The sequence below is a fragment of the Python bivittatus genome, unplaced genomic scaffold (genome assembly GCF_059951505.1).
Source record: "Python bivittatus isolate LINGU-HERP-01145 unplaced genomic scaffold, Pbiv_v1 ctg000020_np1212, whole genome shotgun sequence".
In the NCBI taxonomy this organism is placed as follows: domain Eukaryota; kingdom Metazoa; phylum Chordata; class Lepidosauria; order Squamata; family Pythonidae; genus Python; species Python bivittatus.
Window position 1 is genome coordinate 120,319,880 of NW_028277030.1, and position 24,966 is coordinate 120,344,845.

The 24,966-nt window shown below is 41.2% G+C and overlaps 2 protein-coding genes across 4 annotated transcripts in view; both read right to left on the bottom strand.

The window, feature by feature from the left end:
* LOC103064951 (cullin-9) overlaps positions 1–6,640 on the bottom strand; it is a 70,143-nt gene extending 63,503 nt beyond the window's left edge. For both annotated transcript variants that reach the window (XM_088148002.1, XM_088147995.1), the window contains exons 1-2: positions 6,502–6,640; positions 2,119–2,715 (exon numbers count right to left, since the gene is read on the bottom strand). In XM_088148002.1, coding sequence (XP_088004128.1) covers positions 2,119–2,701 — 583 coding nt within the window. In that variant the 5' untranslated portion in view covers positions 2,702–2,715; positions 6,502–6,640. The remainder of the gene's footprint in view (positions 1–2,118; positions 2,716–6,501) is intronic.
* A 7,481-nt stretch (positions 6,641–14,121) lies between these two features.
* The window catches only part of SRF (serum response factor), a 75,150-nt gene continuing 64,305 nt past the window's right edge, over positions 14,122–24,966 (bottom strand). For both annotated transcript variants that reach the window (XM_088148013.1, XM_007436558.4), the window contains 4 exons: positions 20,382–20,501; positions 16,828–17,019; positions 15,589–15,665; positions 14,122–14,951 (listed from right to left, as the gene is read on the bottom strand). In XM_088148013.1, the coding sequence (XP_088004139.1) occupies positions 14,856–14,951; positions 15,589–15,665; positions 16,828–17,019; positions 20,382–20,501 (485 nt within the window). In that variant the 3' untranslated portion in view covers positions 14,122–14,855. The remainder of the gene's footprint in view (positions 14,952–15,588; positions 15,666–16,827; positions 17,020–20,381; positions 20,502–24,966) is intronic.

A 24,966-nucleotide genomic window follows, 5' to 3' on the forward strand; every position in this document is an offset into this window, starting at 1 on the left:
TTGCAGTGAACTACAGTGGGGCAAAAAAGTATTTAGTCAGCCACCAATTGTGCAAGTTCTCCCACTTAAAAAGATGAGAGAGGCCTGTAATTTTCATCATAGGTATACCTCAACTATGAGAGAAAAAATGGGGAAAAAAATCCAGAAAATCACATTGTCTGATTTTTAAAGAATTTATTTGCAAATCATGGTGGAAAATAAGTATTTGGTCAATATCAAAAGTTCATCTCAATACTTTGTTATATATCCTTTGTTGGCAATGACAGAGGTCAAACATTTTCTGTAAGTCTTCACAAGGTTTTCACACACTGTTGCTGGTATTTTGGCCCATTCCTCCATGCAGATCTCCTCTAGAGCAGTGATGTTTTGGGGCTGTCGCTGGGCAACACGGACTTTCAACTCCCTCCAAAGGTTTTCCATGGGGTTTTGATCTGGAGACTGGCTAGGCCACTCCAGGACCTTGAAATGCTTCTTACGAAGCCACTCCTTTGTTGCCCGGGCAGTGTGTTTGGGATCATTGTCATGCTGAAAGACCCAGCCACGTTTCATCTTCAATGCCCTTGCTGATGGAAGGAGGTGTTCACTCAAAATCTCACGATACATGGCCCCATTCATTCTTTCCTTTACACGGACCAGTCGTCCTGGTCCCTTTGCAAAAAAACAGCCCCAAAGCATGATGTTTCCACCCCCATGCTTCACAGTAGGTATGGTGTTCTTTGGATGCAACTCAGCATTCTCTCTCCTCCAAACACGAAGAGTTGAGTTTGGACCAAAACATTCTACTTTGGTTTCATCTGACCTTATGACATTCTCTCAATCCTCTTCTGGATCATCCAAATGCTCTCTTGCAAACTTCAGACGGGCCCGGACATGTACTGGCTTAAGCAGGGGGACACGTCTGGCACTGCAGGATTTGGGTCCCTGGCGGTGTAGTGTGTTACTGATGGTAGCCCTTGTAACTTTGGTCCCAGCTCTCTGCAGGTCATTCACTAGGTCCCCCCGTGTGGTTCTGGGATTTTTGCTCACCATTCTTGTGATCATTTTGACCCCACGGGGTGAGATCTTGCGTGGAGCCCCAGATCGAAGGAGATTATCAGTGGTCTTGTATGTCTTCCGTTTTCTAATTATTGCTCCCACAGTTGATTTCTTCACACCAAGCTGCTTGCCTATTGCAGATTCAGTCTTCCCAGCCTGGTGCAGGTCTACAATTTTGTTTCTGGTGTCCTTCAACAGCTCTTTGGTCTTGGCCATAGTGGAGTTTGGAGTGTGACTGTTTGAGGTTGTGGACAGGTGTCTTTTATACTGATAACAAGGTCAAACAGGTGCCATTACTACAGGTAACGAGTGGAGGACAGAGAAGCCTCTTAAAGAAGTAGTTACAGGTCTGTGAGAGCCAGACATCTTGCTTGTTTGTAGGTGACCAAATACTTATTTTCCACCATGATTTGCAAATAAATTCTTTAAAAATCAGACAATGTGATTTTCTAGATTTTTTTTCTCATTTTGTCTCTCATAGTTGAGGTATACCTATGATGAAAATTACAGGCCTCTCTCATCTTTTTAAGTGGGAGAACTTGCACAATTGGTGGCTGACTAAATACTTTTTTGCCCCACTGTACTTATAGAGCAGGGAACCAGTTTGGTGTAGTGGTTAAGGCATCAGGCTAGAAACTGGGAGACCGTGAGTTCTAATCCCATCTAAGGCACAAAGCCAGCTGGGTGACTTTGGGCCAGTCACACTCTGTCTCGGCCCTAGGAAGAAGGCAAGGGTAAACAACTTCTGAATTCTTGCCAAGAAAACTGCAGGGACTTGTCCAGGCAGACACCAGGAGTCAAGACTGACTTGAAGGAACCAAAAAAAAAAAAAAAAAAACACCTTACAGAGCAGATAGCAGCAAAGAACTCACTGACAGTTACTCTGTACTCTTTACTGCTATAAAGGAAGAAAAAAAATGAACTTTTTTATTAGCAGAGTGGAAATGCATGCTAAGTAGGAAAAGTCTTGATTCTCCCCAGGATAATATGCCTTGCTATATCTCTCAACTATGGCAATAAGGCCCATAAACAGACTGAATTACACCAGGAAAGCTCACACCATACCTCAACAGGCAACCTCACCTGCATCATGAGAAGCCAAAGCTCTCAGCATCTTGCCTGCACTACGACGGATTTGCTTCTCCTCATTACATAACATCTTCATCAGCAGATCCAGAGCACCTGTTTCCTTAAAGACACCTGTCAATGAGCCAATGCTGGCATAAGCACTGAGCACATGGACAGTATTAAGGATGGAGGATTCCGGACCACTTGTCCTGGCCATCTGTCGATTAGCACGCTGTACCAGGTTTCTGACATCAGCCTTCATTTCATGCAGGGAAGCTTCATCCACTGTGACATCAGGTGGGAATGCGTTAGGTGACTTCTCCTCCTTTACTCGTTGCCCCTCAGGCTTCCTCTTGCCCAATAGTGTGGGGCAATTAGCATAAACTTCTTCTGCTGACATCCACATAAGAATGTTATCCATTTTGTTCTCAGTTGAAGCAGCATGGGTGGTATTTTCTACACTGTCATCCAAACTAAGGATGCTCCAGCGAATCAGATATTCAGTATGTCCATCATGTCCACGACGTTGGCGGATTAGCTCCTCAGGATAGGCTTGTAGTTTTGGCCCAAGGTTTCCATTCCTTCTTTCACCCACCATGATGGAAAATACATCTATGAAAAAGGAGTGTAAGAAGTCAGGTTCTTGAGAAGTACCCAGAAAACCAGGCAAGGAATCTCCAAATAATTAGCACTCACTTGACATATTCAGAAGCATTGAGTCGCTTTTTAACGAGATGGGCAGTGGCAAAGTTGATATATAAATATATAAAAATAAAATAAATCTGTTTCAAATGCACAAGTAACTTTACTACAAACCACATCAGAGGCACCACTTCTGATTAAACAGACATTACCTACCAGATTTCTCAAACTTTTCTCTTATATAAACACTTTGCTCTAAACAAGCTGATGATATTTTTTAAATCTCTGTCCTGGAGCTCTAGAGTGACCAGCAATTTTGCATTCAATGATTTTTCTAAGAAATGTTTGCCATAATCAACAGTAACAGCAACTGTTACCCTCACTCAGAAATCTCATTGTTACTTTCTTCCAAGAAAGTTCACAATTGTATGAAGGCAATTCTTCCTAAGCCTTTCTCCTCATCATTTAAATTTCATTTAATTTTAGGTTGTTATTATTAGAAAATATATAGCAACTTCAAAAGTTGAAGGTAAATTTGAGAACTTCCAGTAAAATGGCACTGAGGAAGTCGTGTACAGTAATAGGAGCTCTTTTATTTTTCTCATTTTGATGTGGCAATTTATGTTTAGCCTGGATTCCTCCCATTTCCTTTTTTTATTTGAGTGAGTTTTACCCTGCTTCTTCTGCTATCTCCATAGAGGTCATAGATCCACCCAGAATATGTATTTTTACTTTCACTGCTAAGTCAACCAAGGCAAGTGGAATTTAACAACAGTGACTTGGTATTTAAGAAAAGGACCAAAAAAGAAAAAGAACCCCTTAAAGGAAAGAAAAACTTGAAATACCATGAAGGTGTTAAAGTTAAGCAGACCCCTGCTTGGACACCCCCAGGAGGAACAATGAAGAGCAGTTTGGCAGGGTATCACATTGTTTGACTGTTTTCTTGGTTTCACTCTGGCTTCATTTTAGAGCAGTGTTTTTTAAACCACGGTAATTACTCCAAGGGGGTAATTTGGGCATATCCTGGAGGTAATGGAACAATTTGTAATTGCTTGATTGGGAGTTTAGGATCCTATTTGGGACTGCTGCTGCCGAGACACTTGTGTAAAACAACAGTCTGGTTTGTTTTTTGTGAAGATAATGACATTATTTAAGATGGGGAAAAGGGGTGATTGGGTCAGTTTAAGAACCACTGTTTTAGACAGTTAAATTGTAGATTTTGTCTTCTGCCACTCTGACAGACAAAGACGTATCCTAATTATGGGGCATGAAGGGAAAAAAGTATACAGTACTGCTACAGTATTTGTTGGATAGTTCCAGCTGACAGAGAGGAATATTCAGCACTAAACTTAATGAAGAAGTGGCACTTAATATGAAAGATAGATTAACATATAAGAAGAAATAATGACTTCTACCACCATTGGAATGTAAGATTGGTGCTCCTTAAAGTCTGGGGAGAACTGGTGGGCATGGTAGTTCATAAGACTAGAAAGCAAATTTTGTGCTGCAAATTCGTATCCCATACTTTTATCCCTTAGTCCAGTTTGAAGTTTGAGCTTCAACAGAGAGTGATCACCTTCCCTTAATCCTACAGCTCAGAAAGAATCAGAAATTTGGAATACCATTGAATCAAACCATAGAAGGAATAAGACAGTATCAGAAAAAAATGAAAAGTACAGAGATGGTTATACGTACAGGATAAGGATATCTATGATTAGGTACTAAATGATTTAAACTCCATTCATGTAAACTAGCTCAAATTCCGAAAGTCTATTGAGAGAGAGACATTTGGCTTGACCAAGAGAGAACTGATTAATTCTAAAGGAAAGCAAAGATTCTCAGTAAGGCACTCTTGGTGCTGGAGATGGTAGACAAAACTGAGTCAATAAAAAACTATTTAAAAAAAGCAGGAATACAAAGTTTATCACTGGCAGGAATTAGAGACAGCATGTGATAAACTTGATTAAAACAGGTTTTGGGATCTAGGGAAGGCTGAAACCTAATTTAAGAAGAGATTATCTTTGCCAGATGTGTTTTGCACTTTCAATAAATCTTTGTAGATTGGATGGAGAATATTCAGGAACAGGGGAAACTGGAGTTGTTAAAAATAGCAACAGAGTGGCCCCTGATTGCAGCAGAGGAAATTAAAAGGATCACTGAACAACAGGCAGAGATTAAAACACAGGGGAAGATATATTACCAGCAGAAGTATTTAAACCCTTCTCAAACTGGTGGGCTTCATGGCTGACTGCCTTATTTTCTCATATTAATGCAATGGATTAAATAGCGATACCCACCTACAAGAAAGGAGAGAAAACAGATCCTGCCAACTATTGGCCTATTCATTTGAATAGTACAGCAAATTATATAAGAAATATAGTTTAGAAAGACTCATGGCTGGAAGGAAATAAACCATATCCTCCACTCACAGCAGCCTGGATTCAGAAAAGGTTTTAGCACATTCAATCAGCGCTTTATATCATCTGAAACCAAAGTGAATAGAAAACCATTCTATGAGTCTTTATGCAACATCTATTTATCCTTTTTTTTTTTTGCCTCTGACCTGGTAAACACAACTAATTATATAAAAAAAACAAAACTGTTAGCCACAACCATTGATGGGCTGTTTTTTTATTACAAACTGTATAAGGAATCAAGTATGCAAATACATATTGATTCCACTGGAACACTGATGGAAAAAAATTGGATGAACATGGGGATGAGCAGGGATGCATTTTTTCCCCTTCTTACTCTATTTTTACATCAGTAATACTGTAACCCAGCTTTCTTCTCCTTCCTTTTCCTCCAGATCCAGTAGTAATTGGAAGGCTTTCATATTAAAAAAATTGGGCACTAATGGAAATCGTTCTTCCTTTCAAAGCTCTCAAAATTCCACTATCATTTTTATTTCAGTTCAGATGTTAGTTGATTATGCCTTTTTGTTCTTAAAATCTTCATCCAACTGAAAAACTTTAAGGAAGTCCTAATCAATATCAGCATGCCCAACTCTTTTTTAGACTTCAGATTTTTTCAAATCCCACCCTTATTATTTTTATAAATAACTCAAGGTGGCAAACATACCTAATACTCCTTCCTCCTATTTTCCCCACAACAACCACCCTGTGAGGTGAACTGGGCTGAGTGAGAATGACTGGCCCAAAGTCCCCCAGCCAGCTTTCATATGCCTAAGGCAGGACTAGAACTCAGAGTCTCCTGTTTTCTAGCCCGGTGCCTTAACCACCAGACCAAACTGGGTCTCCTTTTTTCCCTCTCTTTTGCTAGTAGAAGTGTTTCCAGATTAACAGTAGAGGCAACGTGGGCATGCAGACTAGGAAATAAATTCTGACTCATTAGATGAAGCAGGAAAATGTATACTTTAAAAAAAAAACTTTCGCTCTTTCGTTTTGAGTGGAAACCTTCAACACGCTCCCATTTTACTCCTTCATTGAGAAAAATCCCCAGCCCACGTTCGTTATCAGGGGAAAACTGTTAAGCTTTCTCCGCGCAAGCAATACCGTACTTAAGCCCCGTGTTCACACACACACCCTTTAATGGAAGAAGGAAGGGGAAAAAAAGGGCGGAAAAAGCGGGAGACGGAAAAGCACCACTACCACCCTCGGCTATATAGCGAGGAACTGTTCTGTTTGTCTAACCCTGAAGGTCGCCGAGCGGAGACCATCTTAGAAGTAAGCAGTGGGAAGAAATGAAAGCCGGGGAAGGAAAGGGAGCCATTCCTGGTGAGACCCAACTACCTACCCAACTACTCAGGGCAGCAGCACGCCTCTCCCTCCTCCGCCTGCTCCTTCTCCCGGCCACTTCAGCCGCTCCGCAAGTTCCGGGTGATTAGAACGCATGCGCAACAGCCCCGTGCGTGCACAGATCCGACTCTTTAGACTTTTTTCTATCGGCCGTTCTACGGATCCTGGCGAGGGACATTTTGGAAGCCGTTAAAGGCTCGGGGCTGGCAGGGAGAGGGAAGTTGGTCTTGGTGACTCATTTCTTCCACGAAGCGCCTTGATCGCGCTCTCCTGGGCTACTGTTGCTGCAGTGGTACACGGCCTGAGGAGCGTGCGCGCCCGCCCGCCGCGAGTGGCAGTTGAAAAAGGCCGTGTGGTTGACAGTCTGCAGTAGCTGTTTTATTAATTTTGCTATTATTGCACGTAAACGCAGTACCGACACAGAATAACTATTGAAACATTACATTGTACTTAATCATGTCATAATATAAAATATGGAACCTTTGAACTATAAAGTTCGTAACATATAATACCAACCAATATGCGTATAAATTGACAGATGAGAATATTTATTTTAAAGCAGTTTCCTAGATTACAGAGAAAGTGGAAAACAAAGAACAAGAGCTACAAAATGTGCTCTTCCCTTCTTTGTCAGGTCTCAACAGAAGAATCCCAATCCACTGTTCTAAATAAAAGAGGGAAATGCAAATCACGCTAGTTTTCTTTATCCTTGCTTTATGTTTCAACAGTCTTGGATGCACCAAAGTAATTGCTAGTAAATGCTGTTGGCTGTTGTCAAGAATTCCTAAGTATCATTTATTTCCATCATTTATTATTATAATTAATTAGTGGCTAATGTCCAATACCTAGAGAAGTTAGACTGGTGGGTGCTTGAGATAAGATATTTGTGGAACACTGTGTTGAAGGATGTGTCCTTCGTTATGCAGGTTTAGATGGACAGTAAACCACTGAATCGTAGGGTTCTTTCCTAATTACAAACTATGACAACAAGTACACCAACCAATTACCAATCTTCACTGAAGCGGTGGGTAGCTTCTGCCTTTTAGGATTGGATATCAACAGTAAAGGAACCAGCTTTCAAGAAATATGCCACAGATTAGCACTTGATGGAGTAATAATGAAAGCCCTGGAAAAGACTACACAAATCAGACTTGTGCAGGCAATGGAAATGAAAGTTGGACTTTGAAGAAGCAGGATAGAAATATTGACACTTTTGAATTTTGGTATTGGAGAAGACTCTTGAGAACCCCAAGAGAAATCCAAGAGTTTCTTGGATAGCCAAGAAAACAACAAATGGATCATAGAACAAATTAATTTAGAGTTCTCACCTGAGGCACAAATGACCATGCTCAAATTACCATATTTTGGACACATTATATGAAGACCCAGCTCCCTTGAAAAATCCATAATGCTGTGAAAAGTAGAAGGAAAGAGAACAACTGGCAACTATGTGGATGGTCTCAATTACAGTGGTAATGGATGCATCAGTGGAAGACCTAAAGGACCAAGTTGGGGGCAGGTCATCATGGAGAAGGTCTATGTGTGTGGTTGAAAAGAGTCAACATCAATTTGATAATCAAAAATCAATAAATGAATCCAGCCCTTACAGTTTATAAAGATGTGAAGCCAATTGTGGCTTCCTAAAGAAAACACAGCTAAGTAAACCATGCCTTAGAGAGAGAGATGTGAATGTAAACTAATAAACAAACCCTTACTCACATGTCCTAAATAGAACCTAACCATAATCAGCCAGATTCAACTATGTCCATTATTTCAACTAGAAATAATGATCAACTCACCAAATCTGTCATCCCCAGAAAAAGAGGCAGTCTATGATAGCTAAAAGCTTGAAGTATTCCAAGGTAGTACAATTTTGACAATTGCTAGATTAAAATAAAGGCCCTTGTGCATTTACTAGTTGTACAGAATGGGAATTTCAGCTTATATGGCAAGCTATATTTACTGGGGCTTGTTTTTCTAACTAATTATAAAGACACAGGAACTTTGTCCTCTTTTACATCTGGCCAATGTATAGTGTTTATTGCCTGATTGGGAGATTTCCCTTTGGGAAATCCATTAATCAGAGAAAAATTCCTGGGAAAGAAATGTTCCCTTATCTACTAATACTCTAGTAAATATTTTCATTTCTATATATTTGTCAGGCCAATAGACACATTTTCCAACATAACATAGACGTGCCATAATTTCTACTATTTAGATTTTTGCATCCTTAATTTTGTTGTCTCCCCTGTTCTACTGGCACAGAATGCTGAAGCATTAATCCCTTTCATGCATTCAAAGAATATGATGCCTGGAGATGTGGCCAAGGAGACAGAGACCTTGAGAGTGGGTCCAACCTCTACCCATTCTTTTCTTATTCCATGTGTTTTTGAATAAGTGCAAGGTAATTTCTCAGGGGAATTATAATCTCTATCTGCATCAGAATGAGATTGCAGTTAGATGCTAGACTTAGTGAAGCAGGATGGATTGTATCACTTAGAATGTGGGAGGAGAGATAGAATTGTTTAAGTAGTTATCACCCTAAAACATGATTTGCACTTGTCCCCCAAATGAAAAAATGGGGAGGAAATTGGTTTTGCTTTATACCTCTCATTTGCAAACTGAAGTTATAGCAGGTGATGGCATCTAGCCAATCTTATTTGTTCTAGTAAAAGCTAAGCAGAGTGGCCCTGATTAGTACACAGATGGGAACCCACCAAGAAACCCCAAGTGTAAAGGAGCAAGGAGATAACCTTGAAGAAGGAATACAAGAATGGTTAGATAAACATCAGCTTAGCCCCAGGAAGGAAGAGGGAGTGAGAATGAACCCCAAGATAAACCTTTCATTCTGTTTGGTATAAGAGGGGGCACAGGGAAACCATCAGGTTTTCTAGATTCTGTTATTATATACCCTACGCTAATAGATTTCCAGTTATACTTGGGCAAATGGAGAGGATGAATCAAATATTAGAACAGTATTTAATATGCTGTATCTCTGATTAGCAGGACAATTGGACTGAACTGTTGCCTCTTCAGAATTTGGGTATAACAACTCTACATCCCTCCATAGGCACGTCTCCTTTCAGGCAGCCTATTGCTACCACCTCTACATTTTGCCTTCCAGAACTCCAGCCTCTGTTGTTGTGACTTGGACTTTCTGTGGAGAGACAGGCTGCCTATCTTAAAGGAACAACTAGATGTGACAAAAGCTGCATACAAGCAGGCCAGACACACGCAAGCAAGAGAGCACCAAGACCACAGGAGGGGATTTGGTGTCACTTTCCACTGTTTTATTTTCCATCTGTCCATCTAAACAGCTGGACTCTTAAGCTTATTGATTCCTTTCACTGCCTAGCAAATTAATTCAGTGGCCTTTCATTTGTAATTACCTGCTTCTATGAGGATTCATCTGGTCTTTCATTGGGCACTGCTTGTTCATGAAGAGCCCCCATGCCCCTTGCATTCTAAAACTGTTCCTTCCCCTTCTCCCCCCATCATGATGGACAGGAACGAATATGAAGTGGAATGTGTTCTGGAGATGTTTGAATATCTGATTCACTACCCTGAATCTGAAAGGTCATGGGAGAGTGCAACAGATGTCCACACTCCATGTCTTGTACATTGGTTTCATCTGAAATTCCCGCACATACTCTATCCCTGTAATCTACCACTGCTATCAATGGACAGGGAGGGGGGATTTTCCAGTGGACGGGGAGATTTTCCAGTTCTGTCTGTGTGTGGCAAGATTCCTCTGGTGACCTGGGGTGAGGGGGCTGCCAAGCAAGCAGAGGGGGGAGTGAGTCTGTAGTTGGTTCCCATAGCAACTTGGCAGCGTCTTCTTCATGTGCAGGAAGAGAGAGTGAATCTGACCGGGGAGATGATGTGGAGGAGTACATAGCTAAACTTGAAGAAATGCAAGAATATCAACAGATCTAGAAAGGAAGAGGGAGTGAAAAAGAAACTCATGATAACCCTGCCTTGATTCTTTTTTGCTTTAGGAGGGGGCAGGGGGAAACATTATCAAGCTTTCAAGATCCTGAAATCATAAAGTTCCATTAGTTCTTATGGTGTCTGTTTCCTGGCTTGATCTATCTTGAAGGGCTGACGCCAAGGCTGTAGAAGTGGGAAGCTGAAAAACATTCCTGGGTAATAGTGAACCACTTCTACATTCTTGCCAAGAAAACAACATGGGTATATCCATACAGTTACCAGGAGTAGAGCTTGACTTTACCTGTTACCTATAGATTGAACTACTCCTCTCACTCTGCTTCAGGCATGGGCCAGGCAAAATCTCCGGCCTAGATCTCAACAGATGTCCTTTTCTTCCTCTACTGTGAAATTGTTTCTTCTCTTATTAGCATCCCCTTAATATCACAGATCATTGCAAGCATTTACTTGTTTCCAATCTTTAATTATTTATCATATTTCTCCACTGGCACACTCCCAGAGGCCTCATGGCAGTTATTGGTCACAGAAGCAACACTGAAGACACAAAGGTTTGTGCACAAAATGATACATTTATTGAAAGATTATTTTTTTAATACAAAAGAAAGCTCTGTACATAGTACTGCGATTACTGTCACATCCTTCCAGAAACACAACCCTGGAAATTAACAAACCACACACACAGCCACTCACACACACACACATACGCGCACACACACAAAAAATCCAAAAACAATCTGTAAAGTGAACTAAAAATGTCACCACACAATAAATGCCATTTCATCCCTGATAAGTGTTCTTACAATTCAACACTTTAATCACATGCAACATTAGCGTTTAACCTGCAGGTGCTTTTCTTGTAGGAGGGAGAACTTCCTTGAGGTGAAGGATGAGCATCAAGTATAGAACCCCCAATCAGAAAATTAGTACAGAATGCAAAATCAGAAAAATAGGAACTATTCTTGAGTTTAGCCTCGTCTCTATTTTAGCAGAGGATTTTTGAATTAGCAACATGATTTGAAAATTACTGTTCTGCAGATGTGCCTTTATCTCAAGCAACTTCTTAGTAATAGTTGAGAAATTCCCTCTTGGAGAAAAAATCTACATACAGAAGAACAGCTACCCATGCATTGGTAAAGTTCCATTTGCATGACAAATCCTTCAATCCTCCATATCAGAACTGGGGAGAAAACAGAGGGTTGTTAAGGATTTATTCTGCTGACAAATGTATTCATCAGTGAACAAACAATATTGAATATAAATAATTATTTTTTTCCATTATTGCTGAAATGGAAGAAGACAGCTAACTAAGCAATCTTTTTGCCATGAAGTTCTGGGGCAGGAGTCTGGGGAGAGTAATTTTCTACCTGCCATGACTGCCTTTCTTTTTCATGTCATTGCTCTAATGAAGAGATGAAGAGGGGTAGTAAAAGTCTCATGACATAGACCATCACCAGCTTAGATAAAAAAAGATCTGCATTTAACCCTAAAAGGGAATGAGGGTTAAAACAAGGAGATGCTTTTGCACCACTTTTGGAAACTTCAATACTGAAGTTAGTGCCAGAGAGATACCAGTAAATGCAGATTGGTTGCGATATACATTTAAAGCAAAAGAACTGTATAGACCATATCCTTTCAGACTGCAACTAGTTGGGGAAATACACCTTTCAATGTTTTCTGACATTTAAAACAAAAAATACTCTAAAAGTAACCCATCAGGGAAGGTTTTAAACAAATTACCCTAACTTTCTCTTTGAATTAAATATACGCCAGATTTGAGGGAGCATGGGCTTCCTTTCCATAATGTAGCCATCTGAGCTGAAGTTGCAAACAAAAGGAAAGGAAAGTAGTACACAAGTTGTTTGGGTTGATGGCCACCCCAGGATTTGTGTGGTATATTGATGTCTGCACCCCAAAGTGGAACGGGCATGGCCCACTTTAGATGGCAAATGGATGCCTTGAGCGCATGCAGCTAAAGACCTCCATTCTGCCCCAAGACCAGACAAAGGCCTAAACATTTGGTTCCACCTATTCTGAGTGTGACTCTGGCACTACAAAGGGAATGCTGATGCAGCTGCTGTGGCTCTTGCACGTCTAGTATAAGCCCTGCCCTCCCCTCCCCACTGGTGCAACCTTTCCACCAAAATGTGACTCAAGTGCTAGAGACAGAGACGAGTTTAAACGCTAATGTTCATGGAAACAATTTCAGAATATTACAATACAAATTAAAAAGGCCCCTTTCTTCTCCTTTTTTCATCCCTGCCCCATGGCCCATTTCCCCCCACCCCAAACTACAAACCCCATGAAAACTGTACAGGAGCCAGACTTTAATTCCTTTAAGAATTACATAAATACTGAGTTTAACACTTAGAAAAATAAAGTCTTTTTTTTTTCAAGGCTTCTTTTGTCTTTTAATTAAAAAAGAAAGAAAGAAAGGAGTTACAGTAGCTGCTTTCTTTCTCTAAAAGTCTGCAGCCTCCTTAATCCAAAGCTGGCCCTTTTTGGGAGAGGGGGGGTTATAAGAACCACTGACCTGCTCTGGGCTGAATGAAATGCATGATTGTGTGCAAGCAAATGATCCAATGACACAGCCCTTCCTCTTATCCTGCATCTCCTCCCATTCTCCATTACAGACTAGCAGTCCTGCAACTTCCCCTTTAAAAGTGTTACTTTTGTTCATTCCAGAACTTTCTGTTTGAAGCATCATAAAACATTCTCTAAAGAACGTGGACACAGCAGTGGCTTCACAAAGACATGGGAAAAGCCTTTACCATAAATGCTCTATGATTAAGCTTGCCCCATCCCATCTACCCAGTCTCAGGCTAGGAACTCTGAGATGGCAAGGTCTCGCAGGTGCAGGCCAAAGATGCTTCCTTTCCTGATGATGGTGGAGCAACATACCATCTCATTCCCAGGGCTATTTGAGAAGCAAAAAATGTCATAGGCTATCTTACGTTATTGCATCCCAGACTGGTGATGTTTCATTCGTGGATGCAGTTGCCTTGGGAAGGCCTGCTGAGTCAAGTTTAAATACTTTTTTCTTAAAAGACCCTTATTTGTTTCCAACTTCATTCCTTAGCACTAGCCTTCATCAACCTAGTCCTTTTCCAATTTTTTAGTCGACAATTCCCAGCATTGCCAAAAGCTAGTGGATATGGAGTTTGGAACCCAAAACATCTTGGGGAGCACCAGTTGGGGAAGGCTGCTTTATACCTTCCAAAATTAAAATATAATATTAATAATAGCATGACTGTAGCTCTTCCTCCTCAGGAAGAAAAAATCAGCAAAACTCAAGCATCACCAAAGCGAAGTCTGCCATTGGGCTTATGAGTTGCTGAGTACATTTCCAAGAAAAGAGGGAGATGGGTAAACAATTCTTTTTTTGGCTGTAAGATGCATATACAGCCAGACTAAATGGGCAAGACACTGCTCCAAGTCAGTTCCTATCCAACAAAAAGAGATTCCGAGGGAGGAACACTTTAAGGATAAAAAGAAGTCCAAGATGCTCAGCTTCCTGCCCTCTTCTTGCCCAATGTCTGACAGCCCCAGTTGGAATGCCAACAGGAAGAACCCTCTCTTTGCCAGCCAAGAATAAAGGCAAGCCAACCCACAATGCATCATGGATTGCTTGAAGGCACAAAGCTGCAGCCAAGAGGTGACCTGAACTGGAATAGGGGAGAGGAAAGAGAGGTGACTGTCCCAGCATTGTGTGTGTGTGTGTGTGTGTGTGTGTGTGTGTGTATTTTTAAGGATATCAGGCCTATGACTGAAACGAGACTACCTTTTTCAAAACAGCTTCACACTCTTCTGGACTGCAGCTTCTTCCCACAGCCTCAATTGCTCTGCCCAGAGGCTACAAACTAGGGACATTCGTGGACATTCTTACATATCAGAGGCAGCATGGCAGAGAGAGAAAAAAACTCCCTCCCTGGCACTGAAAACAGAGGGAAAGTTTTATACATGGCAAATCAAATTCTCCCACTCACGAGAGAAAGTTTCTTTGGCTGGAACAAGGAGGAAAACAAAACAACAAACAAAAAGAACAGTAAATGCAGTGTTCAAATGTAACAAAGTCCCCCTACAGCCCAGGCTCAGCTTCCTGCTGCTGGCCTTGCAGCCACTTTTAATATGCATCTATGTACTTCTGTGGGTGCGTTTGTGTGTGGGGGTGTCAGTGTAAAGTGTGAGAAGAAAACGTGTAAAAGGCAACAATAAATAAGTGATGGAGTCCATACAAAAATAGGGACTGCCGAGATCCTCGTGCAGTTTGAGGAGTGCCATAGATCCAGGACCAGATGCAGCATAAAGCTGGAGGCGGTGGCTGCTGCTGCTGCTGCTGCTGCTTCATGTCGGGGTGCTGGATACACACTTCTTCCCCTCCCCTCGCCAGGCCCCTCCCAGAGTTGCTCAGTCACTCTTGGAACTATGTGATGTCTCCAAGTTGACTACCTGCAGCTCTGTCAAGTTGGCAGTGCTGCTGGACTGCTGGCCAATAACAGCCATCTGCAGAGAGAAAAGAACCAATGAAAGGAACAGCCAAAATATTCTTCCGGTCCTGCGTGTCATGAAGGTGCAATCACGGCTTACTTTCTTCACTTCACGTATTTCAAAACTACCTTACAGATTTTCAAGGCATATGAAAGCCCGCTGTATGCATCACAATTAGTAAAACCCAAGGACGCTCAAAAATATTGATGCCAAAAAGCCATGTTTTATATTTTCAATGAGCATCACATGCCATGGAAGCTCACAGGTTCAGTATATTTTGACTGGGGCTGCTCTTAATAAACTGAGACGCTTCTGCTAGCAGTCACATGTTCTAAATGAAATTCTGCTCACAATACTTCTGTGAATGGGACCTGAAGCTTGAAATGCTCATGTTTATCTATGCTAAACATGGATAAAAGTGGTTCAAATTGCCTCCCAACTCTACAGCTTCAGCCTTTTCTTTTGAATACTGATATGATGAACAACAGGAAGGAAAAAAAATATCAGATGCTACAAAATAAATATAAGCACAATTACAATTAATTCTTCTACCGTACTTACCCCTGGAAGTATACCCTATTTTCAATAAAATGTTGACTGCAGTCTCAGGATAAAAGTCAAAAAGAAAAATACAAGGTTGTTTTGTACCTACCTGGTGAAGCTGAACAGCTGAGACTGGGATCTGAACCGTTCCTGACGGAGCTGTCAGGAATACCTGAGGGACTCCACCTGCCAGATAAAGTGATAGATGTACACTAGTCATTCTCCAAAATTAGCCACAATTGCTCTAGAAAGATGCAGGCATAATCACAGTAGGAAATTAAAAAATGAAACATTGCTGTCAAAACAAGATTAAACTCATTAAACGCAAACCATGGTTTTATTCGCATATGATGCTATACCATAATATGATTGTTTTTTTTTAAAGCTTAATCTGTTACGTGAACCCAACCATTGTGGTTTATAAAGCATGATTTCTAGTGCTGCATGTTGGGTTGATTCTAGCCAATTGGAATTAATTCAATATACCAAGTTTAAATAATTCATGCCTTAGCACACTGTATGAGCCTAACCCCTTTCACATTCACAACAAACATGTCAATTGTGTTCATGGCACATACGATATGTGTCTTACCATTAACAATTATTAAAGCCCTCACTGACAGAATAGATCCTGAAGTGATTTAGGAACCATTTTTGTTTACCCCCCTCCTCTTTAATGTATATCCCAGCAGCCTATGCAATGACCAGCACCTCCTCTTTGGGTCTCAGGGTGGTTGTTTTTGCAAAAATTGGGGCGGGGAGCCATTGTAACCCACTGGCCACTATACACAGGAGAAGGAGGCCTCAACCAAATGCTTCTCCTGGCCTTGCTGCCTAAAACTCAAAGCCACTAAGTGAAGCTGGCATCATCTGCATGTAAATCCTCTCTCAGATCCCTTCCCATATTCATCTGTAGTTAAGCTTTAGCAGGCTAACTGAAATAAATGCATCCTCTTTCTTGATTTTCTCCTTTTATTTTCCTTCCTTGTTTCTACTTTTGTCACATTTTAGCTACTACGTTCCTCAGAGAAGAGAGCAATGCCTGCTCCTAGGCTCAGTAAAACTTTCTTTTGAGCCCAAGAGTCCTTATAGAGATGGTACATCTCAAACATTTATTTTCCTGAGTTCACATGGCTAATGTGCAGCCCGGGAAAAGGCATGGATTGCTTAAAAAGCTGCTAACAGATACAGCGAGGTCCCCGTGCTGAACTGGAAGCACCCAAGACTCAAGACCCAAATGCTGCTTTATGCCTGTGTATAGTTAGATAAAGAGAAATCAGATGAACACAAACTGCAATAAGCAGTGTATGGTTGTTCAAACATCAAACTTATCTGTGTCCAGTCTTACCCTGATCCTGGACCTGCCCGTGTGAAACCTGCATTGCTGATGGGGCCTGGGAGAAGGCATTGAGAACCGCAAGCCCACCGTCCGTGAGGCCTGACGTAGGAGCATACATCACTGCATGAGAACTGGGGTACATCATGTGGCCTCCCACGGTGGTTGGCACAGATGAAGTCATGATTGTAGCCGGCAGGGTCACTGGCAAAACAAAACAAAAGGCACGACTGAAATACTGGTTGCTGCATCGGTTTGCTTCCCTTGTCTTTCCTGCAGAAGCAGAGGACCTCCTCCCGCTTCTATCAGACTTAAGGGGATTTCTGAGCCAGTACAAATTTGTTGTGTACGTTTGTCACACCGTTGCCAGGAAACAAAATTGGCCAAAGGCTTCCCAACGTGTGCCAGAAGACAGATTCTACAATTGTTCAATATATCTGAGACGATGTGATGGATGTATTGTCGAAGGCTTTCACAGCCGGCATACGATGGCTGGTGTGGGTCTTCCGGGCTGTGTGGCCGTGGTCTTGAAGTTTTGTTTCCTAACGTTTTGCCAGCACCTGTGACCGGCATCTTCAGAGGGCAGGAGCACAGACAGGAGCAGTTCTCTCTGTGCCCTTGTCTGCTCCTGTCTGTGCTCCTGCACTCTGAAGATGCCGGTCACAGGTGCTGGCAAAACGTTAGGAAACAAAACTTCAAGACCACGGCCACACAGCCCGGAAGACCCACACCAGCCGATGTGATGGATGTCTGAAAATCAGGATGTTCCTTCATATTCCCAGATCAGATCTCTTTTCCATTGGGGGGGGGGGTTGGTGGCGTGGCGGTGAAGCTAGCTTTTAATGGAACCAAACATTATTTGTAAAAAGAACACTCCTATCTGTTGTTATTTTTTAGGCATGGTTAGAAAATTGTATCTAAAAACAAAGTATGAATGTGTAAAATATACAGTATGTGATTACAAAGGCATAATTGTGGAAGAAGGAACTTGTCACCCAGAATGAGCAGGTGTATCCCCTTCCAGATTCCTGGGATGTGGAGCTTTGGTGCTGCCCAGAAAGTAGGGTCAGAACAGCCCCACCCTCTCCTTAATTGGAGAATTTGTCCCATAAAACAGACCAGAAATCAAGAATCTCCAGCATAGGAAAAGAAACAGCAAGTCTTGGAAGAGAGGACTGTGAGTGTTGGTGGGAGAGAAAAGCCCCATTCACAAGTCTATAGAGGAGTGAAGAGGGGTTTCACATGCAAAAGGACTGAGACCGGCTACAAGAGCTGAAAACCTGGAGAAACAAGAAAAACTCAAAGAGCCAGGAAACAATTAAGATAGAAAAATATAGTGCTACCAACATAGAGATAGGAACATAGAGATAGACATTCATAGATTAAATAAAATAGATGTAGTTGTACAGTTATAGGAACAGGAAAACTCTAGATAAGGGTTTCTCAACAGCAACTTTTAAGAGGTATGGACTTCAACTTCCAGAATTCCTCAGCCAGCATGCCAGTTAGGGAATTCTGGGAATTGAAGTCCATACCTCTTAAAGCTGCTAAGGTTGAGAAATACTGCTCTAGATTAAGACAGGTAAGAAAATAGAAACAAGCAAAGAATTAGCATTAAGATTAGAAGTAAGGAACAGGACTTTAATTTTGTGTAATAAAACAGTTTTTATGGGGGGAAAAAACCAAATTCAGTCTTTGTGTCTGTGATCTGTGCCAGATTAAGAAAAAGCCTAACAATCATATAGGAATGCCATCAGGAAACTGGGATGGCCTGCTCTTGGCTGGACCTAATTAATATTGGATGGGAGACCACTAGAAACCCCAGGGATATAGACTATACTGAAAGGTAAAAAAACAACACCACCCACACGTCATCATGGAAGACAATGACAAATCACTTCCATGCTGTTGCTACGAAAACTTCACACATGTCCATGAAGTCACCAGGAATCAAGTTTGACACAAAACAGACTTTAGTTTATTTACCCTTGTAAAATAACTTTCTAGTACCATGGCTTGCCACCATACAATGTAAATAATAATTCAGAGATAGGAATTGTTTGATTTGGAAATAATTTCATTTATCTTTACAAACTTTAACTAAAAAAATAATATAAATATTTTTGGAATATATTTTTACTAGTCCCACTAGATGGCACTAAAGTTGTATTCTCGTTATACTTTTGCTAACTTTTTTTGCTGACTTATCAGCACTAACTAGACAAGGAACTGCTGACCTCAGAGAAGATCATAACCTCGTGGACAGTGATAAACTTTGGCCCAAGACAAGAATAATGTAGAATAAGTTCCTATTACTGCAAGAAGCAAGAAGATTAAATAGTAGATCTCAGCAGAGTACCCCTACCATCTCCCGAGCAGGGAGAAAATACCATATTATTATAAAATTGGAAGACATGCAGCAACTATGATAACCAGGAAAACCTGCTATTCAGCCTCAAGCAAAGGAGAGCCATTCACTTCTCACGTCTCATCATCAAACATATTAGGAGTTTTTTCCTAAATCTGAGCAAAAAACTACTACCTCAAAATTTTGACTCACTGGTTATAGATCTGCCCTTTGCCCCAGAAGAGAGTAAATCTGGTCCTCCTCCTACATGCAGTTCTTCAGATGAAGGACGATGAATATTACAAGACAATCTTCCCAAGAAATAGGAAACACCGATGACATATTGTCTTAAGCGCACGTTTTGAACTGACCAAATGAAATTGAAACCAGGGCAGTTTTGATCCAACTCACAGAGCTGTTGCTTTGTGGGGGGTGGGGGGCACAGAGAGTTTTTAAAAACTTATATACATGCGCTTAGTCTACTGGAGGCTTTGCTCATTTCGTCTCTAAAATTTTCTGCCAAAAATCAGCAGAAAATCACACCACTGTTACTGGTAGTCCTCTGGTTATGACCACTAGTTCAGTGACCGTTCAAAGTTATGACAGCACTGAGCGAGGGGGATTTATGACCAGTCTTTGAGTTGCGGCTGTCACAGCATCCCTGCAGTCACATGATTGCGACTTGGGCGCTTGGCAACCAGCTCACAATTACAATGGTTGCAGCGTCCTGTGGTCATGTGATTGCCATTTGCGACATTCCCTGCCTACTTCCCTAAGCAAAGCCAATGGGGAAGCTGGGAGGAGGTTGCAAGTCACTCCTGCAAGTCGTTACTGTTCCTGTCACTTTTTCACCTGCCCACCCATGCTCCTTAAATGCCCGCCCATGGCACCCACCTGCCTGTAGCTCTTGCCTGCCAGACTGCTTGCCTGGGACTCCTGCCTCTTCCCACATCAGAGTCATGTGAGGTCCTTGCTTAACGACCTGCATGGTCCTGGGTTACAACAGCAACCAGGACTGCTGTCGCTAAGCAATGCAGTCATGTGACATCACACTTTACAACTACATTGCTTAGTGATGGAAATTCCGGTCCCAATTGCTGTCATAACCCAAGGACTACCTGTATTGGGCTTCTTGGTGTTGAGTTCTGGTGGACAACATTGGAGTGCAACTGGCCCACAGCTACAGAATGATAGTTAGGGGTGGTTGGTGGTTGCCTACCTGTCCCACTGGAAGAGGTCTGTGTGAGGTCAGTGCTGCTGTCACTTGTGGGAGACGTCTGTTGGGGGGCCTGATGCACCTGGATGGCTTGCACAGGAACTTGTTGAGCCACTGCACCACCTGGGAAGCAAGACAGGCTGCTTTTAGTATCTGCTATTGCTTGAATCCCTTGACTTTGGTTGACAAGATATGTTGGATGCCTTTTCAAAACAATTACAGCAACTCATCATCCCTCCACTTTGTTACAGCAGCTTCTTCAAAGTTGTTTTTAAGAAATTGTTCAAACAATATTGCCTTCACCCACAGCAATGTCAGAAATTAGAAGCCAATGAAGGAGAAATTAAATAAGACAAGGTAAATATGATGAGTTGTAGGAGTTTCTATATTTAAAATAAAACACAATATATAAGAAGTGATAGCTTTTGTAATTTAGGATAATGCAGTTATCTAGTAAGCAGGCATTTCCAAGAAATATGGATATAACCAAAACTAATCTTAAAATTATCACAAAGCAAACAAGCAAGAAAAAGCAGCGTTTTTGAAAACTAATCATAAACCCAAACATGCAAGAGATACAATGAAAGCTAAATGTTCTTAAAGCAAAAAAAGACTTAACTTGAAAAGCACACCAGTGTGATGTAGTGTTGAACTGAAGTTGAACTGACAGCGGGGAGACCCAGGTTCAAGTCAACCCTCAGCCACAGAAGTTCACTGGATGAGTTTGGGATAGACACTCTCAGTCAACCAGACCTACCTCACTGGGCTGCTGTTGTGGGGCAAAGTGGGAAGAGGGAGCACTACAAATGGTGCCTTGAGCTCCTGAAGAAAAGGTGGGAAATAAATATCAAGGATCTGTCAAAAGGGAAGATTTTCCCAACCTGATGCCTTTTAGAAATATTGTACTTTTAACTACCACGAACTATAACTTCCAGGACCCAGCAGACACGGCTAATGACTTTTCTGGCTGAGGATTTTAGCCAGGAGGCTTCTGGCAAGCACCAGGTAATGTTAACAACTGTTCCCAAAGGGTTCAACCAGGAAGATCAACTAGCTAAGTATAAAGAAAGCCGTCGTCTTTTGCTCCTCAGCAGTTCAGATTTCGAAAGCTGTAGTACCCACGAATAGAAAGAATCCATTTGGCTGCAGTGCATAATTCCTTCCATGATTATATTTGTATAATTAATTCTATGATGTATGTTTGTGTATGACTGTGTGTGTATACATACATAGTTCATGTATATGCTAATCCTAGGTTAATTCTATTTCATGTGAGGAAACAGAATTAATTAAGTCACTGGTCTCAGATGGGCGGCTACACAAATTGAATGAATGAATGAACATTAAAATATCACCAACCCGCAAAATGTAACAACGCATTGTAGAGTTAATAAAATCTTTCTACGTTTCTTCATTCTGCAATGTACAAGTTGCAGGAAGAAGCCAAAAGTGGAATACCTAACAGCCTCATTGTTTTGCATCAGCACTCTTTCTCATCCTTTTCTCATCCATTCAGAGCACAGAATATAGCTAAAGGAATATTTACTCCCCCCCCCATTCAAAAGGATTCCCTTTGTCCACCAGCAACCAAAACAATGCATGCATAAGCAGCCAAGTAGGAGGTCAAGAGGAAGGGCCTCCTAGTAAAGCATTTGCTGTTGCCACCATGACTTGTACGGGTTCCTGCTCTTTCTCACCAAGCACATTTGATGGGACATGCAGATCTAAGTCTCCAAATTTAAGTCTCTAAGTCTGGCTACTTGATCATATACCTTCCATTTCATTTTTACCTATTTTAATCCAAGTATTCTATCCACCGCGGCCTTTCCATACCAGTATTTATCAAACTGTGAAATAGCCTTAAAGACAAACACACCATGCTCTTTCTTTTTCTCTCTTACTCTTTCTCCCCTTTAAAAAAGGATCTGGCAAACACAAATTGGGCTGTCAACTGGATGCCTCCTACAGTACACAAATATCAGCAAATTGCACCAGGTATAATCATAGAACCGTATAAAGGTAAGAATTAGCTTAAAAACCAACTTTATTCAAATTTCAGGCATCTTGTATAAAAATAGTAGCCCAACCTGGCAGCAGCATGTAGTTAACTTTGGATGATCTTGAAAAGCTAAGTAGGGTCAGCTGTGGTTAGCAAGATGGGAGGCTGCAAAGAAATCCCAGGGCAGGAGTTGGATTTGGAAGTTGAAAAAACATCTTGGGAAAAAGAAAACCTTCTACGGAACAAATTTAGTGGACATTGCCCACTTCATATGACCCACGGCAAAGCTTAGTAAAAGAATTTATTTAGTAAAAGAATTAGAGAACCAGTTTGGTCTAGCGGTTGAGGCACAGCAGGAGACTCTGAGTTCGAGTTCCGCCTTAGGCATGTTGGCTGGGTGACCTTGGGCCAGTCCCTCTCTCTTAGCCCAACCCACCTCACAGGGTGGTTGTTGCAGGGAAAATAGGAGGAAGGAGTAGTATTGGGCATGTTCGCCACCTTGAGTTATTTATAAAAATAATAAAGGCGGGATAAAAATCTAAAAAAAAAAGTTTGCATTTTCCGGCAAAACCTTCTGGAATTTTGTACAATCTGGTCTCATTGTTACTACCATGAACTGATCTTCCATAAACAGAAACTAATGCCAACAATAAGCAGTTTGGGAACTCTTCAGATTATTTAACCACATCTCCCATAATCCATAATCACTGGCTACACTGACAAGGGCTTATGGACAGCTATAGTCCAAAATCTGTAAGGTACAGTTTGTTTTCTCCCGGGCTACCAGGAGAGCCAGTTTGGCATAGTGGTTAAGGTACCGGGCTAGAAACTGGGAGACTGTGAGTTCTAGTCCTGCCTAAGGCATGAAGGCATCTGGGTGACCTTGGGCCAGTCACTCTCTCTCAGCCCTAGGCAGCAGGCAAGGGAAACCACTTCTGAAATCTTGCCAAGACAACCGCAGGGACTTGTCCAGGCAGTCACCAGGAGTCAATGCTGACTTGAAGGCATACATACACATACACACCAGTTCCACAATGCTTTCATCATTTCACAAATGGCATCCCATCCAAGGAAACACAAAAGGGATGACGTTTTTGTTCAGCACTGTCCATGGACATAGTCAAGGCATTGAGTTGCTTGATGGATGAATTTCAGTTATTGGAGCATGAGGATACTGATGGGGGAGAATTGTGGCTTCTTTGGGTATTGCCCTTCCTAGTTTATAATACCTAGCAAGGTAAGTTTGATTGGCTAGTTCCAGCAAGTAAAAAAACCACCCTCTTTCTAAGAAGTGACCCCACTTCTTAGTTACTAAATGAAATGAAAACAACAGAATCTTATGACATCTTAACTACTTTCTCTGAGCTACAGTCCACTTCATTCTAATGCATGAAAGTAATGAAAACATTAACTGTTATAAATGAAATAGTCTGGCAGTAGGCTCATGTACAGCAGTAAGCATTATATTAACCATGGTTTATTGAATGGCTGGGTTCACATAATACACTAAATTGAAACCATGCATATTACACTTAAGCACAATGTGCAACTCCCACCTTTAGTATTTTTGCTGCAATTTACAAGGTTACCCTTCTGCGACCTGAAATAGACAATGACATAGCTATTCATAAAGCAGAAATCTTTGGATCCTCACAATTATGTCAACTGGTCACAACTTTACTCAAGCAAGTGGCTTCTCAGTGGTTATCATTAATAACCTGGATTCATTTCAACTGAGTTTATGTCTAGAAGTTATCTCCAAGATTGATTTGGTGGCCCTGATAGGTGTTCTGTGTCAGGAAGAAGACAAAGGGAAGGATAGTTCTGGAAACTGTTCTAAATTTCTCTGTGGGTTGGTTTGCATCACACATTAGACTGAAAAAGGACTGGATTGTTTGTGATTCAGCATGCTGTGGGAACCCAGCCATTGTCTTAGCATGTTGTGTAAACCAGGACATCACATTAAACCTTAATATGGTTTATTTCTTTAGGCATTATACATTATGTGAATTCAGCAATTGTGTTGTTAACCTAGATTTAGGGTTAGTGTATCATATGAAGCCAGACATTTTTTGATGCTTTATTTTGTTCTTGCCCCATCTCTGAATTACCTTCCCAAAGAGACTAAAGCAACACCCAATTTTATTTTCTTTACAAGTGTCAGATAAAAGAATATTTTATTTACTTAGACGGTTTAAATCAGTCAGTTTCAATTGTTCTGAAAAAATGGTAGAACCTAATGAATGAGTTAAAAACATTATACTTGTTCATTTATTTATTGAGAAAAATGATCCAAAATTACATATTTGTGTGCGGCAAAAGCATGTGAACCTTTAGGATTATCAGTTCATTTGAAGGGGAAATTAGTTCTTTTTATTAGTTCTGGGACTTGTGTGAAGAACAGATCACATTTTAGGTCATATTTATGCAGAAATATTGAGAAGGGTTCACAAACGTTTAAGCACCACTGTAAATTTCACATTTCACATCCTGCCAAAGTTTAAGGAAGGTACACAAATGATGAAAAATGCAGCAGCCATGATGGCAACAACATTAACTAATGCAGGATAAGAGCCAGTGTGGTACAAC